The sequence below is a fragment of the Loxodonta africana genome, chromosome 3 (assembly GCF_030014295.1).
Source record: "Loxodonta africana isolate mLoxAfr1 chromosome 3, mLoxAfr1.hap2, whole genome shotgun sequence".
In the NCBI taxonomy this organism is placed as follows: Eukaryota; Metazoa; Chordata; class Mammalia; order Proboscidea; family Elephantidae; genus Loxodonta; species Loxodonta africana.
Window position 1 is genome coordinate 89,043,991 of NC_087344.1, and position 20,702 is coordinate 89,064,692.

Here is a 20,702-nt window from a genome sequence, read left to right on the forward strand (position 1 = left end):
TTCATAAAAATCTTCAGTTTCTGCATCTTTGGCATTACTGGTTGACTCGTAAATTTGAATAATAATCATATTAACTGGTCTTCCTTGTGGGCGCATGGGTGTTATCCTATCACCGACAACGTATTTCAAGGTTGATCTTGAAATGTTCTTTTTGACAGTGAATGCAATGCCATTCCTCTTCAATTTGTTATTTCTGGCATAGTAGACCATTTGTTTGATTCAAAATGGTCCATACGAATCCATTTCAGCTCACTGATAGTAGTATATCGATCTTCAAATGTCCCGTTTAATTTTTGATAACTTCTAATTTTCTTTGATTCATACTTCACACATTCCACGTTCTAATTATTAATGGAGGTTTGGAGCTGTTTCTTCCCATTTTGCGTCTTCCACATCAGCAAATGAAGGTCCTGAAAGCTTGATGCCATCCACGTCATTAAGGTCAACTCTACTTTGAGGAGGCAACTCTTCCTTAGTCGTATTTTGAGTGCCTTCCAACCTGAGGGGTTTCTTTGGAATGGCGATCCAACAGAATGTGGAAATTATTGAACAATATCATTAATATCACACACAAGTAAAATTATGCTAAGGATAATTAAAAAATGGTTGCAGCAGTATGTATCAAGAGGGAACTGCCAGAAATTCAAGCTGGATTCAGAAGAGGACATAGAATGAGGATATCATTGCTGATGTCAGATGGATCTTGGCTGAAAGCAGAGAATACCAGAAAGATGTTTACCTGTGTCTTATTGACTATGCAAAGACATTCAACTGTGTGGATCATAACAAATTATGGATAACATTGCAAAGAATGGGAATTCCAGAACACTTAACTGTGCTCATGAGGAACCTGTACATAGACCAAGAGGTAGTCGTTTGAAGAGAACAAGGGGATACTGCATGGTTTTAAACGAGGAAAGTTGTGTGTGTTAGGGTTGTGTCCTTTTATCATATTTATTAAACCTGTAAACTGAGCAAATAATCTGAGAAGCTAGACTATAGAACATGGCATTAGGATCGCAGGAAGACTAACAACCTGTGATATGCAGATGACACAACCTTGCTTACTGAAAGTGAAGAGGACTTGAAGCACTTACTGATGAAGATCAAAGACCACAGCCTTCAGTATGGATTACACCTCAATTTAAAGAAAACCAAAAAAGCAAAAACCCAATAAGCAACATCATGATAAATGGAAAAAAGATTAAAGTTGTCAAGGATTTCATTTTACTTGGATCCACAATCAACACCCATAGAAGCAGTGGTCAAGAAATCAAACGATGCATTGCAAATTTGCTTCAAGAGACCGCTTTAAAGTGTTGAAAAGCAAAGATGTCACTTTGAGAACTAAGGTGTGCCTTACCAAGCCATGGTATTTTCAATTACCTGGTGTGCATGTGAAAGCTGGACAATGAATAAGGACGATCAAAGAAGAATTGACTCCTTTGAATTACCGTGTTGGCAAAAAATACCGAATATACCATGGACTGCCAGCATAACGAACAAATATGTCTTGGAAGAAGGACTGCCAGAATGCTCCTTAGAAGCGAGGATGGCAAGACTTCGTCTCACATACTTTGGATATGTTTATAAGGGCGGAACATTCCCTGGAGAAGGACGTCATGCTTGGTAAAGTAGAAGGTCATCGAAAAAAGAGGAAGATGCTCAACTAAATGGATTAACACAATGGCTGCAACAATGGGCTCAAATATAGGAACCATTGTTGTGAGAATGGCGCAGTACGGAGCAGTGTTTTGTTTTGTTGTACACAGGGTCGCTATAAGTCAGAACCAACTCTGTGGCACCTAACAACAACAACAATGGTGAATGCAAGGAGAACAGCTGGGAGTCTATTGCCCTAGTCACTGAGAGATTATGGTGGCTTGGACTATAAATACCCACTGCTGTTGAGGCGATTCCGACTCACAGCGACCTATAGGACAGAGTAGAACTGCCCCACAGAGTTTCCAAGGAGCGCCTGGCGGATTTGAACTGCCAACCTCTTGGTTAACAGCTGTAGCACTTAACCACTACGCCACCAGGGCTTCTGGACTTGGACTATAGCGGTGGGAATAAAAAGAAATGGAGCAATCTGAGATAAACAGCTGGAACAATCTCTTTGGCTGTGATGTTGGAGAATAAGGAAAGTGATTGGAGAGGTAGGGAGAGTTCATTAATAAGCTTGCACTTTATTCTGAAAGGATAAAGGGAGGCCATTTACATTTTAACCAAGGGAATGATCCATTTAGATATGCGTTTATAAATAGATCACTTGGCAGCTGAGGGTGTTGAGATTATCGGAATAGTGCACACGGCGGAGCTGAGCTGAGACAAACCGGGCGGAAGCACGGAGTGGAGAGCAGCGAGAGGCTGGAGAGGCTTCGAAGTCAGGTACCGAGCCAAACTGTCACAAAGATAAGCAGAAACTGACGCAGCCCCAGGAACAGCTGCTAGCGGGGAAGAGGAGGTTGGTCAACGCGCCGCGGGAGCCGCCCAGGCCTCCCGGCGCCGAGGGCGGGACCAGGGCACGCACAGCGGGATGACGCAGGGCCCAGGCCGGCCTTGTTCTGGCCGCCGCCGCCGCCGCGCTGAGGCGGAGTAGGATGAGGCCCGCGGTCGGGGCTTCGGCGTCGGCGGGGACGGCAGCAGCTGAGGCAGCAGCTGAGGCAGCCGTGACGGCCGCGCCCCCCCCCTCCTGACCTGGATTAGGCCCAGCAGCTCCGTGGCCGCCGCCGCCCCGCGGGGGGGCGGGGTGGGGAAGTGCCCCGTCTCCCCGCCCCCCCCAACACCGCCTGGCAGGAGGCAACCGTCGCGACCCCAGTGGAGCCCGCGGCCCAGGCTTGAGCCCCCACCCCCGGGGGCTGGCATGAGCGGCCCCTCGGCGGCGCCGGGGGGCGGGGGAGCCGCTGCCGCCTGAGCTCCGGCCTGCCGCCCGACCCCACCTCGCCGACCGAGGCTGACCGCGGAGCGTGCAGACGGCCCCGCCACTCCTTTCTTCCTCCCCCAGATTACACACCCCAGCCCCGGAAGATGGGGAACTGTCTCAAATCCCCCACCTCGGATGACATCTCCCTGCTTCACGAGTCTCAGTCCGACCGGGCTAGCTTTGGTGAGGGGACGGAGCCGGATCAGGAGCCGCCGCCGCCATATCAGGTAGGGGAGGTTGTGTGTTCGAGAAAGCGGGGGGGGGGGGGGGGGGGAGGGGCGGGGGGCGAGGATCAGGCAGGTCTGGCCGAGATTTGAGGGGGCTTCAGGACCATCACTGCCCCTAGCCCCGGCTAGGCCTGGTTGGGGCTGTTTGCTATTCTGGGGCTGAGTCTTAAGGGTGATTGCCCTCCACTCCCAGAATAGGGGTGATCCTTCACCTCCCCTCTGGCACCGTGTAGGGGTGGTGCTCTCTGTCCTTGCGTTCTGGGAGCGAGTTTGCGGTCATATTCCTTTGGCAAGAGTCTGGTGATTAGTTTGTGAAGTTTTGGAGTGACATTATTTTCCTGCCTTTATGTCTGAATCCAAAAGTCGGAGTTGTGGGGTTGGGGGTAATTTCCTCATCGTACCGCCAGCTGGATTATGGGTTCTGGATAAGTAAGTGGTTACCTCCCACCAACTCCATTTGTATTTTCATGTGTGATCATCTTCCCCTCCCCCCTCCTACCCCCACCCCTCCTTCTGTCTGTGTTAATTGGATCTGGTGGGTGTTCGTTTCTCCCTCTACTTGGGAGAGGATCTCCAACTGGTGATTTTAGTCCCAGCGACATTGAGTTACTTGTTTATATGTATGTATATATTTGTTGATTTTTTTTTAACCCCACCTCACTTTTGCTCCACCCCTATGACACACCTTATAAAATGTGCTGACTTAATAAAACTTGATTAGCTTCAGAACTTTGGAAACCTTTAAACCTGACTTGGGAAATACCTTCTGTTAGTTGTGATTCTCTCTGTATCAAAGGCTTTCTCCTAAATAGGTTTCATTGCGTTTTGTACAGCAACCTGCAGGCCCAGATGTGTTTACAGAGTTAATAAGAAACTAAAACAGGAAACTCAAAATAGAATATGCAGATGTTAATAATCCATCATACATATACACCCCTTTTCTTCTGCGTTTCCAATTTTAAATGATGTTGAATAAAAACTTTTTTCCCAGAAGGGCTTGAATATTTAGTCCTTAGTTTTTTCCTGAAGGGAGTTTAGTTTTTCTAACTGGGCGGTCTCCTTTGTTGTTTCATGTGGTGACATCATTATCTAGTGTTCTTTTTTCATTCCTGTGTAAACTTGTGTCTCATCACACAAGAAAAACCTGATCACATATGCTGGTTTTCTGAGTAAAACCCTTCAGAGACCTTTCATATCTATCAATCAAGCCCAGTCTTATTGTGGCATACAGATTCCCCCATGACTTATCTCTCACATTCTGTATTCCAGGCCTGCCAAGTACACCAGGCTGTTCACACCTCTCTACCCCCGCCCCCCTCCTCAAGGTCTGCCAGGTGAACATCTGATTCCCTTTGAGAACTCAGTTGTTAGGTCCACATATCTGAAGCTTTTCCTGATATTCCCCTACCTCTATCCCTGAATCCATCACTCTCATTTGTGTCCCCTTGTGCGCATCTGTAAGCACTACCTGTAACATTTTAGTGAATGTTCTTGTTTAGTTAGATGAATGTCACATCCTTGAGGAGTTCCCTCCTCCCCCAGTTTAAGCTGCATGAAGATAGACCGTGTGTCTTCCTGTTTGCTGCTGAATCCGCAGCGTCTGGCACATAGTATTCAGTAACTGGGATAAATGAATATACCCCTTGAGAACAGGAACTGTGACTCCAATATTTTGCACATTTTCTGCCACATAAGAAGCACTTAAATGTTGAATGAATTAATGAATTTAAATTCAGTATCATGTTTTCTACATTTACACACCCATTTCCCCAAAGAATTGTCACAGTGGCAATCTTTTAAAAATGCAGGCCACATCTGGACGTCTTTCCGAACAAATATCTTTTGAGTGAAGCAAGTAACCTGTGTTTATACTTGCCTTTGTCACCCCCCCATATATATGTGTGTGTGTGCATATATATATATGTAATTCATTTCCATTTCAGGAGAGACAGTTTTTTAGAGATGTGAACTTCTATTTCAGAGTTCCCCCTTTTGTGTTCTCTAGCCTGTTTCCAGGCAAGTTGAGTGTCTTGACTTGTTGCCCTCTCTCCTATCCTTATGGCAATTATGGTATTAAGGAGTATTTCTTTAGAATTTATGGAAATAATATAGTATTTGCCCTAACCAGAAGGACTAGATGATAATGATGGTTTTTTGGTATCACAAAGGAACAGTTTTTGAAACATGTTAGTTCTGACAGTGGGTATTTTCTTGTGGTTACCCTTTCCTGAAGTGAATGATATGCAAATTTAGTATCATTTGGAAGAAAATAATTACTTTAAAAGGTGGGAGCGTAAAAAGAGAAACTTGTGCAAAAAATGTCCCCCGAAGGAAATAAAATTTCTTAGGAATGGTTAATTTACATGTTCTAAGAAACACCAAATAAAATATTTTTGGTAAATGATTTATAATGTTTTCTTTGGATCTAAGTAATGTATTTTTGTGTAAAAGAATTAGTATATAATTAACAGCTACAGGAATATAGGCTTGTTTTTTAAGAAATTGTTAGCTGCAGTGGGATTTTTTTTTTTTTTAGTAAAGAATAGCTGATTATAAAGAAACACATGTTGTTTTTCTGTAGTGAGTAGTTATGTAATAAGTAATTAAAGGATGTCTTTGGTGTTGTTTTTGTTGCACAATGTATGTATATGCCAAGAGCTCTGTAGGGTAAACTTTTCTAAGTTCCAGTTATTCCCTTTTAACAGTATCTGACAGATTTGTTTGACTGAAGTTATTCAAAACTGACTTTTCCCCTTAAAAAACCCTATACCATTATAAAGTTTGTAGGAAGTGCATACTTCTCTCCTGGGTTAGTTTAATAGCCTCTTAACTGGTCTCCCTGCTTTTACCCTTGCCTCCCTGCAGTGTGTTCCTAACAGAATCTGTACTCCCCGTGCTCCTCGTATATCTCTATGACATTTTTCCTTCTACCCTCCCCCTTGTTAGCTTCTGTCCAACCTCACTGGCCTCCTTGCTCTTCCTAGAACACTCTATGACCTTTGCCTTGGTTTTCATTGTGCCTGGAGTACTCTTCCTGCAGGTGTCACCATAGCTGACTCCCTTACCTCCTTTAAGTCTTTACTCAAATGTCACCTTAATCAAGCCCTATTCAAAATTGTACTGTGGAATTTCCATTTACCCTGCTCCCAAAGTGCTTGCTTGTTTCTGACACTATGTGTAATGTTTATTGTTTTCCTCCTACTAGGTGGTGAGCCCTTGAGGAGAATAATTTGTTTGTTTTAAAATTGGTGTTTTCCACTTACCTAGAAAAGTCCCTGGCACATAATAGGCACTCAGTTACTGGATGAATGAATGAGTAAGTGGATTTATTTTAAATGAATTAGTATGTTTTATTTAGAGGCAGGTGCAGTTGAACATTTTATGAAGTGCATATTCCTACTCCCTTTTTTTTCTATATTAAAAGTCAGTTTTAAAAAGTTTAAAAATCAAGTTCCAGTAATATAAAGTATAGGGATTGATTTAAAACGATAAAATAATTGTTATTGGTAAAGTAACAAATTAGTCTTTTTTTGTCCTGTGTATATTCCACCATAAAATGTTTATTTTATGAGAAAGAACTTGAATTCCTGTCTTTAAAGAAATTGGAGGGACAAGGTTAGAGCCCTTCTTGAATTAGAAGGTGTCTTAGTTTCTTAACGCTGCTATAACAGAATTTATTATCTCACAGTAAAAAAAAAAAAAAAAACCTACTGCCTTCGAGTCAATTTCGACTCATAGGACAGAGTAGAACTGCCCCAGAGAGTTTCCAAGGCTTAGGAGTTTAGGAGGCTAGAAATCTGAATTCAGGACACCTGGCTCTAGGGGAAGGCTCCCTCTTTGTTGGCTCTGGAGAAATATTCTTGTCTCGTCTCTGTAGCCAGCCATCCTTGGAGTTCCTGGGCTTGTAGGCTGGCCTGCTTTCATTGTCTTCAGATAATGTCTGTCTTCCCTCCGTGTCTGTCTTTTGTGCCTTATCCGATCTTTTATATCTCATAAACATATCCTACACTGATATGGCCTCATTGACATAACAAAGAAAACTCAGTGCCCAACCACAGGTACACCTGTTGCCATTGGGTCGATTCCAACTCATAGGATCCCTGTAGAACAGAGTAGAGCTGCCTCATAGAGTTTCCAGGGAATGCCTGGTGGATTTGAACAGCTGACCTTTGGTTAGCATCTGTAGCACTTAACCACTATGCCAACAGGGTTTCCGTCCATAGGTATGGGTGTTATGATTTGTAGCACGTATTTTTGAGGTGCACAGTTCAATCCTTAACAGAAGGTAAAAGCATATGCTCTTGGCACACCCTCTACCAACTCTCTTTTCCCTGAATCTTTAAAAAGAATCCAGAGGAAATCTGTGTACAACACTCATCAAGGATGTCTTGGAAGGGCAGTGAAGGAGGGAAGATAAGTCATGAAAGACTGGGAGTGAAGGTCTAATAAGAGGGGGTGGGGGCAGGTAGGCAGCCCAGCTCAGAGAGGTATATGTGAACAGCTTGAGTGGGGTACCGATCTGTCAAGTGTCCTGTTTGTCATATGCTAATCGACAGCAGTGGGTAATCCTATTAGAACAAGAGCTTAATATTTATTGAACAACAGTAAAAACCCCACTTTGCATTATTTCTATCTGAATGTATATAAATAAAGATTGGTATCTTTCATTTATGCTGTAGTTACATAGTTTGAAATTTACTAATCTCCTTTCCCTTGCTGTATACTTTGTGATTATTACATTTGGGATTTTAAAATCAGAAGAAGAAAGTAAGTTTTTAACACAGCAGCAAGTGAAGGTATAGCTCTGGTTTTGGAGTCATGTGGACCTGGATTCAGATGTTCCACTTACATGTAAAATATGAAAAAGGAAAGAGAGTTAAGTCAGATTTTGTTGATTTCAAGGAATTTCCTTTCACGAATCACAAAACATAACATTTTGGGTATTTTAAATTATGACTGAATAAAGCTGTCTTCAATACACTTTTTCTTAAAAAGACCAGGCCTATCCTATAGAACTTATTAAAAGTAATCCTCTGCCTTTAAAAATCTGGAATATAATAGAGTACTTATTTTTAAGCATTCAAAGCTACAATAATAGTGTATTAATGCCTCATGTTTCTGATGTCTTTTTGAAGTTAAATTCAGGTTATTGAGATTTTTTTTTTTTTTTTTTAATATTACCATTGTGTTTACCATTTCGGTACAAATTATCCCAGCATATGTTTCACATATCTTGGCCTTTTAAAACAAATTATTTAATTTTTAAAAATTTCCTTTGTGTGAAAATTTTCCCTTCCTTGGTCTTGAAGAAATTCTACTTCTTCGTTGAGGTGCGGATCAACTCTGACCTCTTCAATACCTTCCCTGGCGAATTTTTTTTCTTTCACTTCTGACTCTAAGTACTTTTTAAATATGCTATTTATCTGAAATCATACGTTGCCTTGTGAATTAATTAGCTCTTGATATTTTAACAGTATTTCCTAGGCTACAATTTCCTCAAAAAATGTTAAGCTTTTAAAATTTTCTCAGTACAGTAGAATGGCACCTACACATTGTGAACAGTGAATGTTTGATGATTGACTGACTTAACATCTGTCTTCTACCTCTTCTGCTGTCATCACTGTAATTGAGGTCCTCATTACCTCTCATAACAATAACCCAGTTGGTGTCCCCTCTCCTCCCCATTGTTTCATTCTATGCCACCAGATAAATCATACCTCAGATTCCTTTTCTCTTCATCCTTAATGGTTCTTCATGTCTAACTGCTGAAAATCTGAACATTCAAAGTCATGATCTGGTTTCTTATACCTTTCCAGCTTTATAATCTTTTACTTTACTATCTATACTCCAGTCAAACTGAACAGTTTGCTATGTTCCATATATGCCTTCTGCTTTCTTGCCTCTGTGCCTTTAATCATTCTATTCCCATTGCGCAGAATGCCCTTCCCTTAATCCTCTAGCATTCAGGATCCAGCTGGAATTCCATGAATCCCTTCTGATCTCCCCCAACATACGTCATTTCTTAATTTGAACTCCTTTAGTGCTTTGTTTACCACTCTTCACACTTCCTATTCTAACTATTTGTGACAGTGTCACATCTCTACTAGAATCCAAGTCTGATTTCATTTTTGAATTGCTAGAACTGTGTATTTCATATAGTAGACACTCAAATATTTGAGTAAATATGGAAATCAGTCCCTGTATTTTGCTGTAAGAAGTGTGAAGTTTCATGGCTGTTTGCTTCTGTGTAAAATCTTCCCAGTGTCCTGTGTTTCAGTGCTTGACCTTTGTACTTTAAAGGGCTGGGCTATTTCTCCCACATTAGCTGTTTTAACTGACTGTATTCACTTTTGTCCTATCACTTCTAATTTATACTTTGGGACAGCTCATCTCTTCGCATCTTTTTTCATTTGAGTTTGATTCTGTGCCCTGTGTAATTTAACCTGCCTAGGGATTTTTTTAAATAAATAAGCAAAGGTATTTCTGTTTATGGCCATTATGGCAGTTTTTGTTTGTGTATTGTCTCCCACTCTGGTAAGGCATTAAGAATGTTTTGTACCTTTAAGAGTAGGACAGTATGTGTGTCAGAGTTTAAATTCTAGAGCTAATTATAGGGTAACTTGAGAAGATAGGGGCAATAAGTGTCTTGGTACATAAGATCTGAGAAGTTGAGTTTTCTTAAAATATTTTTTTAGGTAATACTTTCTACAAACCTGCATATTTTATAGAAGAATTTAGGTCTTTAAAAATCTTAAAATACTAGAGGCAGAATGGAATTTTTTTTTTTAAGGACTTAATTTTATTTAATTTTTTCCAAATAGAAGAGTAAAAACCTACTATAGGTCCTCCGTGATTTTGTTCTTCAACTTTGTACCACTTCTTTGTCTCTTTGTCTTCTGTCTTTACTCTTAGCCACGATAGTGTTGAAATTGGAAGAGAGGAGTGAAAAAGAGGATGGTTGTAGACATTGGAATTGGAATTAAAGAGATGTTATATTTCTTTGTCATCTTGCCCCAAGTCATTTCTGAGTATAATTATCTTCTGTGTTTCGCCCTCCTTCAAGTAAAGAGTTAGGGGCCATATTAAACTAAGGCATGATATATTTCTGTCCTGTTATTAAAAAAAAAAAAAAAAAGGCTGTAAAGAATTTCCAGAAGTTGATTCCTTATTAGTAACTTTTTTTTTCCCTAAATTTTAATTGTTTTGTTTTTGTTGTTAAGAAATGTACACAGCAAAACATACACCAGTCCAGCAGTTTCTGTGTGTACAATTTAGTGACATTGATTACATTCTTCGAATTGTGCAGCCATTGTTGCCTTCCTTTTCTGGGTTGTTCTTCCCACATTAACATAAACTCAGTGCCGCCCCCCCCCCCCCCCGCCCCCAGTAGAGTTGCAGTTGTCAATTTGATCCCCTATCTTAAAAGAGCATAATGCTCAAGGCAGGCCTTTTTTTTTTTTTTTTACTAGTTAAGCTAAACTGTTGTTCGATTTTAAGAAAACTTCATGGGATATTTTTGGTTTAAAGTTTAAAGATTATCTCAGGGCAGTGATTTCAGTGGTTCATCCACCCCCTCCATGGCTCCAGAGAGTCTAGAGTCCATTTGAAATTGGATTCTAGAATTTGAAATTCTGTTCTGCATTTTCCCCATTTTGATCAGGATTCTTCTACAGAATCTTTTGTGAAGATGTTCGGTAATGGTAGCCAGACACCATCCAGTTCTTCTGGTTTCATGGCAAAGGAGGTGGTTGTTCTTGGAGGCAGTTAGCCACACATTCCATATCCTCCTCCTATTCCTGATTTTCCTTCTTCCTGTGTTGCTCCAGGCAAATAGAGACCAATTGTTGTGCCTTGGATGGCCACTTGCAAGGTTTTAAGACCCCGTGCACTGTGCAGCAAACTAGGGCGTAGAATAGAAGCACTAAACATGTGTTCAGGCCAGTTAACTGCGATGTACCATGAAACCATGACCCTAAACCTCCAAATCAGGGAGCCACATCCCATGACTTATTTGATTGCACATAAGCAGCTACTCTTTGTTGTTGTTGTAGATGTATCTATTCACACAACCTTTGCCAATTCAGCTTTTTACAGGTGTACAACTTATTGGCAACAATTACAGTAGTCGGCTGTGTAATACCCTTAATCAGTGAGATTTTCCATCAGCATTAGCCCTTGTTTTCCTCCTCCTTCCCACCCCTGATAACCACTGATAAACTTTGATTTCTATACATTTGTCTTTTCTTGTCTTTTTATATAAGTGAGGTTATACAATATTTGTCCTTTTGTGATTGGCTTATTTAGCTCAGCATGTCTTCAAGCTCCATCCACACTGTAGCATGTTTCAAGACTTCATTTCTCCTACTGAGTAGTATTCCATTGTAGGTATGTACCACATTTTGCTTATCCATTCATCTGTTGGTAAACATTTAGGTTGTTGCCACCTTTTGGCTGTTGGGAATAGTGCTGAAATGAACATTGGTGTACAAGTCTCTCTTTGAGTCTCTACTTGCAAGTCTTTAGAGTATATACCTAGGAGTGGAATTGCTGGCTTATATAGTAGTTCTATTTTCAGTTTTTTGAGGAACCACCACACTGTTTTCCAAAACAGCTGTACCGTTCTGCATTCCTACCAGCAGTGGATAAGGGTTCCAGTTTCCCTACATCCTGTCCAACATTTGTCATTTTCTGTTTTTTTCCTTATCTTAGTTATCCTTGTTGTTAGGTGCCGTTGAGTTGGTTCCAACTCATAATGACCCTGTAGGAAAGAGTAGAATTGCCCCGATAGGATTTCTAAGGAGTGGCTGGTGGATTTGAACTGCCGGCCTTTTGGTTAGTAGCCGAGCTCTTAACCACTGCGTCACCAGGGCTCTTAGCCATCCTAGTGGGAGTGAAACAGTACATCATTGTGGTTCTGATTTGCATCTCCGATGGTTAATGATGCTGAGCATTTTTTCATGTGTTTGGTAGCCATTTGGTGAGATGTCTATTGAGGTCCTTTGTCAATTTTATAATTGGGTTATGTCTTTGTTGTTGTTAAGTTTTTTATTTATGTGATGGATTACATTAATGGTTTTTCTGATATTAAACCAGCCTTGCATACCTGGTATAAATCCCACTTCATCATGGTGAATTATTTTTTTGATGTGTTGTTGGATTCTATTGGCTAGAATTTTGTTGAGGATTTTTGCATCTATGTTCATGAGGGATATAGGTCTATAATTTTCTTTTTTTGTAATGTCTTTACCTGGTTTTGGTATCAGGGAGATGGTGGCTTCATAGAATGAGTTGGGTAGTATTCCGTCATTTTCTATGCTTTGGAATACCTTCAGAAGTAGTGGTGTTAACTCTTCTCTGAAAGTTTGGTAGAACTCTGCAGTGAAGCCGTCCGGGCCAGGGCTTTTTTTTGTTGGGAGTCTTTTGATTACCGTTTCAATCTCTTTTTTTGTTATGGGTCTATTTAGTTGTTCTACTTCTGAATGTGTTAGTTTAGGTAGGTAGTGTTTTTCCAGGAATTCATCCATTTCTTCTAGGTTTTCAAATTTGTTAGAGTACAATTTTTCATAATAATCTGAAATGATTCTTTTAATTTCATTTGGTTCTGTTGTGATGTGGTCCTTCTCGTTTCTTATTCGGGTTATTTGTTTCCTTTCCTGTATTTCTTTAGTCAGTCTAGCCAATGGTTTATCAATTTTGTTAATTTTTTCAAAGAACCAGCTTTTGGCTTTGTTAATTCTTTCAATTGTTTTTCTGTTCTCTAATTCATTTAGTTCAGCTCTAATTTTTATTATTTGTTTTCTTCTGGTGCCTGATGGATTCTTTTGTTGCTCACTTTCTATTTGTTCAAGTTGTCGGGACAGTTGTGATTTTGGCTCTCTCTTCTTTTTGTATGTGTTCATTTATTGATATAAATTGGCCTCTGAGCACTCACTGCTTTTGCTGTGTCCAGAGGTTTTGATAGGAAGTATTTTCATTCTCGTTGCTTTCTAAGAATTTCCTTATTCCCTCCTTAATGTCTTCTATAACCCAGTCTTTTTTCAGGAGGGTATTGTTCATTTTCCAAGTATTTGATTTCTTTTCCCTAGTTTTTCTGTTATTGATCTCTAGTTTTATTGCCTTGTGGTCTGAGAAGATGCTTTGTAATATTTCGATGTTTTGGACTCTGCAAAGGTTTGTTTTATGACCTAATATGTGGTCTATTCTAGAGAATGTTCCATGTACGCTAGAAAAAAAAGTATATTTTGCAGCAGTTGGGTGGAGAGTTCTGTATAAGTCAATGAGGTCAAGTTGGTTGATTGTTGTAAGTAGGTCTTCCGTGTTTCTATTGAGCTTCTTACTGGATGTCCTGTCCTTCTCCGAAAGTGGTGTGTTGAAGTCTCCTACTATAATTGTGGAGGTATCTATCTCACTTTTCAATTCTGTTAAAATTTGATTTATGTATCTTGCAGCCCTGTCATTGGGTGCATAAATATTTAATATGGTTATGTCTTCCTGATCAATTGTCCCTTTTATCATTATATAGTGTCCTTCTTTATCCTTTGTGGTGGATTTAAGTCTAAAGTCTATTTTGTCAGAAATTAATATTGCTACCCCTCTTCTTTTTTGCTTATTGTTTGCTTGATATATTTTTTTCCATCCTTTGAGTTTTAGTTTGTTTGTGTCTCTAAGTCTAAGGTGTGTCTCTTGTAGGCAGCATATAGATGGATCGTGTTTCTTTATCCAGTCTGTGACTCTCTGTCTCTTTATTGGTACATTTAGTCCATTTACATTCAGGGTAATTATAGATAAATAAGTTTTTAGTGCTGTCATTTTGATGCCTTTTTATGTGTATTGTTGACAATTTCATTTTTCCACATACTTTTTTGTGCTGAGGCGTTTTTCTTAGTAAATTGTGAGATCCTCATTTTCATAGTGTTTGACTTTATGTTAGTTGAGTCGTTATGTTTTTCTTGGCTATTATCTTGAGTTATAGAGTTGTCATACCTTTTTGTGGTTACCTTGTTATTTACCCCTATTTTTCCAAGTAAAAACCTAACTTGTATTGTTCTATATCGCCTTGTATCACTCTCCATATGGCAGTTCAATGCCTCCTGTATTTAGTCCCTCTTTTTGATTATTGTGATCTTTTACCTATTGACTTCCATGATTCCCTGTTATGTGTATTTTTTTTTTAATTAATCTTAATTTGTTTGTTTTTGTGATTTCCCTATTTGAGTTGATATCAGGACGTTCTGTTTTGTGACCTTGTGTTGTGCTGATATCTGATATTATTGGTTCTCTGACCAAACAATATCCTTTAGTATTTCTTGTAGCTTTGCTTTGGTTTTTGCAAATTCTCTAAACTTGTGTTTATCTGTAAATATCTTAATTTCGCCTTCATATTTCAGAGAGAGTTTTGCTGGATATATGATCCTTGGCTGGCAGTTTTTCTCCTTCAGTGTTCTGTATATATCGTCCCATTCCCTTCTTGCCTGCATGGTTTCTGCTGAGTAGTCTGAACTTATTCTTATTGATTCTCCCTTGAAGGAAACCTTTCTTTTCTCCCTGGCTGCTTTTAAAATTTTCTGTTTATCTTTGGTTTTGGTGAGTTTGATGATAATATGTCTTGGTGTTTTTCTTTTTGGATCAATCTTAAATGGGGTTCGATGAGCATCTTGGATAGATATCCTTTCGTCTTTCATGATGTCAGGGAAGTTTTGTGTCAGGAGTTCTTCAACTATTTTCTCTGTGTTTTCTGTCCCCCCTCCCTGTTCTGGGACTCCAATCACCCGCAGGTTATCCTTCTTGATAGAGTCCCACATGATTCTTAGGGTGTCTTCATTTTTTTTAATTCTTTTATCTGATTTTTTTTCAGCTATGTTGGTGTTGATTCCCTGGTCCTCCAGATGTCCCAGTCTGCATTCTAGTTGCTCGAGTCTGCTCCTCTGACTTCCTATTGCGTTGTCTAATTCTGTAATTTTATTGTTAATCTTTTGGATTTCTACATGCTGTCTCTCTATGGATTCTTGCAACTTATTAATTTTTCCATGATGTTCTTGAATAATCTTTTTGAGTTCTTCAACAGTTTTATCAGTGTGTTCCTTGGCTTTTTCTGCAGTTTGCCTTATTTCATTTGTGATGTCTCGAAGCATTCTGTAAATTAGTTTTTTATATTCTGTATCTGATAATTCCAGGATTGTATCTTCATTTGGGAAAGATTTTGATTCTTTTGTTTGGGGGCTTGGAGAAGCTGTCATGGTCTGCTTCTTTAAGTGGTTTGATATGGATTGTTGTCTCCGAGCCATCACTGGGAAACTAGTTCTTCCAGAAAATCCGCTAAAAAAAAATGCAGTCAGATCCCTATCAGAGTTATCCCTCTAGCTCAGGCTATTCGGATGTTAATGAAGCCGCCTGGGGAGGGTGGGGGAGGGAATAGAGAGATAGGAGAGTAGCACCTCAGAACATAGCCAGAGTTGCTTGTCTTGCTTGGAATGACTATTATATCTGAGATTCCCGCGGGGCGTGTCGACTATGTGTGCTGGCTGTGTGGAGATTGCCCCTGGGGGGTCTGGCCCGTTGGAGTCAAGGTCAGATCCTCCGCTTCCAGCCCCACGCTGAGCGTCAAGGCTCCCCTACTGAGACGGTGCACTCTCGACTCCAACATCAGTCGCTGCCTCCCGGGGACTTCTCGTCCCTCCAGCCGCGTTGTCGTGCCGCTCCCGCGAACCAGTTGGGCCGCCTCCCGGGGTTAGTTCAGGTGGGTGGAGCAGCTCCCCGTGCTTGTGCCGTGACCGAGTGTCCCGGCTGGGACGCTGTTATCCCCACTCCAATACCAGTCGCTGCCTCCCGGGGACTTCTCCTACCGGCTGCGTCCCACGCCGCCCGCACGACCCTACTGGGCCCCCTCCCGGGGTTAGTTCAGGGGGGTGGAGCAGCTCTCCGTGTTTATGCCGTACCTGCGTCCAGTCCAAATCCCAGCGGGATGGTTCCCTGGCTGGGACGCTGCTCTCCCCGTTCCAAGACCAGTCGCTGCCTCCCGGGGACTTCTCCTACCAGCTGTGTCCCACGCCGCCCGCGGAACCGGCTGGTCCCCCTCCCGGGGTTAGTTCAGGGGGGTGGAGCAGCTCTTTGTGCTTGTGCTGTACCTGACTGGTACGCTGGCTCCAGGCTCTGAAAACAATTGCTGCTTCCCCGTATTAGTTTGTTCTCCGTCTCTAAATCTGTGTTTGTTGTTCAGGGTTCGTAGATTGTTATGTATGTGATCGATTCACTTGTTTTTCCGTGTCTTTGTTGTAAGAGGGATCCGAGGTAGCGTCTGCCTAGTCCGCCATCTTGGCTCCGCCTCCTGTTGTTGTTAAGTTTTTTAAACCCGTTGCCATCAAGTTGATTCTGACTCATAGAAACCCTGTAGGAGAGTAGAACTACTTGTTTTGGTTATTAGATTCTTGTCGGATAATTTGGTTGCTGAAGATATTCTCCCAGTTGGTGGCTTGTCTTTTCACTTTTTTGGTAAAATCTTTTGATGAACAAAAGTTTTTAATTTTCATGAGGTCCCATTTATTTATTTTGTCTTACTCTGTTTGTGCTTTTTTGTTACTATGTTAGATACTCCACTGTTGAAAACTAGGCCTGGCAGTGTTGCCCCTGCTTGTTCTTCTAAGAATTTTATCGTTTTAGTTTGCATGTTTAGGTCTTTCATCCATTTTGAATTTGCTTTTGTATATGGTGTGAGGCATAGACCCTGTTTTATTTTTCTGCATGTGGAAATCCAGTTTTCCCAGTACCGTTTATTGAAGAGACCCTTCTTTCCACATCAGTGGACTTAGCACCTGTGTCAAAAATCAGTTGAACATAGATATGTGGGCTTGTTTCTGGACTCTCAACTCTAATCCATTGGTCTATGTATCTATTATTATACAAGTATGATGCTGTTTTGATTATTGTAGCTGTATAATATATTTTAAAATCAGTAAGTATGAGTCCTCCTATTTTGCTCTTCTCTTTCAACACTGTTTTAGCTATTTGGGGCCTCTTGCCATTCCATATAAAGTTGAGGATTGGTTTTTCTGTTTCTGTAAAGAAGGCTGTTGGAATTTTGATCAGGATTGCATGGAATCTATAGATTTCTTTGGGTGATATTGACATCTTAAAAATAATTAAATCTTCCAGTCTTTGGACATGGAACATCTTTCCATTTATTTAAGTCTTCTTTAATCTCCTACAGCTGTGTTTTATAGTTTTTGTTGTGTAAGTCCTTCACATCACTGGCTAGATTTATTCTTAGGTATTTTATTCTCTTAGACGCTATTGTAAATGAAATTGTTTCCCTAACTGCTCTTTCAGATTTCTTACTGCTAGTATAGAGAACTCCAGCTGATTTTTGTTTGTTGACCTTGTACCTTGCAACTTTGCTAAATTCCTCTGTTAGCTCTAGAAGTTTTCTTGTGGACTCTTTGGGATTTTCTATACAGGATCATAGCATCTATGAATAGAGAATTCTACTTCTTTTCCAATCTGGATACCTTTTATTTTTTTTCTTGACTTATTGCTCTGATTAGGACTTCTAATACAGTATTGAATAGAAGTGGTAAAAGCAGGCATCCTTGTCTTTTTCCCCGATTTCAAGGGCAGAGCTTTCAGACTTTCTCCATTAAGTATAATGTTGGCTGTTGGCTTTTTATATGTGCCCTGAATCATATTGAGGAATTTCCCTTCTGTTCCAGTCTTCTTTAGGGTTTTCATCAAGAATGACTGTTAGATTTTATCAGATGTTTTCTCTGCATCCATAGAGATGATCATGTGGTTCTTTTCCTTTGTTCTATTGATAGGGTATATTACATTGATTGCTTTTCTAGTGTTGAACCATCCCTGCATTCCTGGAATAAATCCCAGTTGGTCATGGTGTATAGCTCTTTTAATATGCTGTTGGATTCTGTTTGCTAATATTTTGTTGAGGATTTTTGCATCTGTATTCATAAGAAATATTGGCCTGTAGTTTTTTTGCTGTGTCTTTGTCTGGTTTGGGTATCAGGATTATGTTTGCTTCATAGGATGCCTTGGGGGTATTCCTTTCTTCATCTTTTGGAAGGATTGGAACAGTATTAGTGTCAATTCTTAATGTTTGGTAGAATTCCCCAGTGAAGCTATTTGGTTTAGGCCTTTTCTTTTGTTGGAAGGTTTTTGATCATTGATTCAGTCTCTTCACTTGTTGAGACTTTTTATTTCCGCTTGAGTCAGTTTGGGTAGGTTGTGTGCTTCCAAGAATTTATCCATTTGTTTGTTGCTATGTAGTTCTTGGCATTCTGTCATAATTCTCTTTATTTTTGTAGGGTCAGTTATAATGTCCCTGCTTTCATTTTTTGTTTTGCTTGTTTGAATCTTTTCTTTATCAGTCTAGCTAAAGGTTGGTCAGTTTTATTGATCTTTTCAAAGAACCATCTTCTTGTTTTATTGATTCTTTTTCTGTTTTTTATTTTATTTCTGTTCTGATCTTTGTTATTTCCCATCTTCTCATAGATTTAGGTTTAGTTTGCTCTTCTCTTTCTAGTTCCTGGAGTTGTCCAGTTAGGCTGTTAATTTGTGGTATTTCTTCAATTTTTATGTAGGCATTTATTGCTGTAAGTTTCCCTTTGAGTACTGCTTTCACTGCATACCATAAGTTTTGGTATGTTGTGCTTTCGTTTTCATTTGACTCTAAGAAATTTGTGATTTCTTCCTTGAGCCACTGATAGTTTAATAGTATGTTGTTTAATTTCCACATGTTTGTGTATTTTCCAGGTTTTTTTCTGTTACTGGTTTCTGGCTTCACTCCATTGTGGCCAGAAAATACTTTGTATGATTTCAGTCTTTTAAAATTTATCGAGACTTGCTTTGTGACCTAAAGTGTGGCCTGTCCTGGAGAATGATGCATGTGCCAGCGGAGCAGAATGTGTATTGTGCTGTTTTGGGGTGGAGTGTCTTATATGTGTCTGTTAAGTCTTAGTTGGTTTATAGTGTCATTCAGGTCCTCTGTTTCCTTATCGATCTTCTTTCTAGGTGTTCTGTCCAATATTGATAGTGGTGTATTGAAGTCTCTAACTATTATTGTAGTACTACGTATTTCTCCCTTCAGTTCTGCAAGTGTTTGCTTTATATAGATGCCCCAGTGTTAGGTGCATATATACTTATGATTATTAAATCTTCTTAATTAATTGACCATTTTATCACTATATGATGTCCATCTCTATCTCTTCTGACAGATTGTCTTAAAGTCCACTTTGTCTGATACTAAGATTGCCACCTCAGCTCTCTTTTGGTTATTATTTGCATTGAATATTTTTTTCCATCCTTTTGCTTTCAGCCTATTTGTGCCCTTGGGTTTAAGATGTGTCTCCTGTAAACAACATATAGTTGGATCTTTTTTTTTTTAAATCCATTCTACCACTTTCTACCTTTTGATTGGAGCATTTAGTTCATTTACATTCACTGTAATTACTGATAAGAAGTGACTTACTTCTGCCATTTTGTTATGTTTTTTGGGTGTCTTAACCCTTCTTTTTGTCTTTGTCCTTTAGTACTCCTTGTTTTTGTGTTTTGTTGGTTTATTATAGTGAGCTTTTTTGATTCCCTTCTGCTTTCCTTTTGTGCATTTTTTTGTTGTTACATATTTTCTTAGTGTTTACCATGAATATGACATTTTATCCTGGCCTTTTATATGTTGGTTATTAAAAAACACAAAGGACAAAAGATTTAGAATTATCAAGCATGAATACCTTATTATTAGCCCTGATACTTGTCCATGTTTTTTCTGTTATTAGGGATCTTTCTTTTTATGTATAGCTTTGAATTACTTTCTAGTGTCTTTTTTCCTTCCATCTGTAGAACTCCCATTAGTATTTTTCCTTAGCAGTAATGTTGATATTGGAATTTAACAAATATTTATGGTATTCACATTTTTGTGTGATATAAATGAAATTAAAGGATTCCTGGTGGTGCAGTGGTTAAAGCTCTTAGCTGATAACCAAGAAGTCGGCAATTTGAACTCACTAGTGGCTGTGTGGGAGAAGATGTGGCAGACTGTTTCCATAAAGATTTACAGCCTTGGAAAGCCTATGGGTCGCTGCGATTTGGAATCAACTCAACAGCAGTGGGTTTGGGCTTAAATGAAATTAGGAGTGAGGTGGTAACATGAAAGACTGAGAGTGAAATGTGAAGTTAACTAGATATCTTTTTTAAAAAAGCCTGATCATCAAGGGGAAGATATATATTCTAAGTGAGCGATGTGAGGAAGAGGTGATTTATAACAGCAGAAGAAATGGCTACGTGAGATTGAAAAGTTAGGTGATAGAAATAAGTATATTTTCTGCTCTTGGGGAATCTGCCTTGACCTATTGATTTTGATACTCAGTTTGGCCTTTTGATGTTTTTGAAGCCTTAGAACTGAGCTCCTTATTTTAACTGATTAAGAATACCTTAAGTTGAATTATTATGAATGTACATGTAAACCAAAACCATACCTATTGCCACTGAGTCAATTCCCATTTATGGCAACCCTATGGGACAGAGTAGGACTGCCCCATAGGGTTTCCGAG

At 39.7% G+C, this 20,702-nt stretch overlaps 1 protein-coding gene across 1 annotated transcript in view; it reads left to right on the forward strand.

The window, feature by feature from the left end:
* The first annotated feature begins 2,904 nt into the window (after positions 1-2,904).
* The window catches only part of RNF11 (ring finger protein 11), a 54,585-nt gene continuing 36,787 nt past the window's right edge, over positions 2,905-20,702 (forward strand). Inside the window, exon 1 of the mRNA XM_064281946.1 lies at positions 2,905-3,153. Within this exon, the coding sequence (XP_064138016.1) occupies positions 3,031-3,153 (123 nt within the window). The 5' untranslated portion in view covers positions 2,905-3,030. The remainder of the gene's footprint in view (positions 3,154-20,702) is intronic.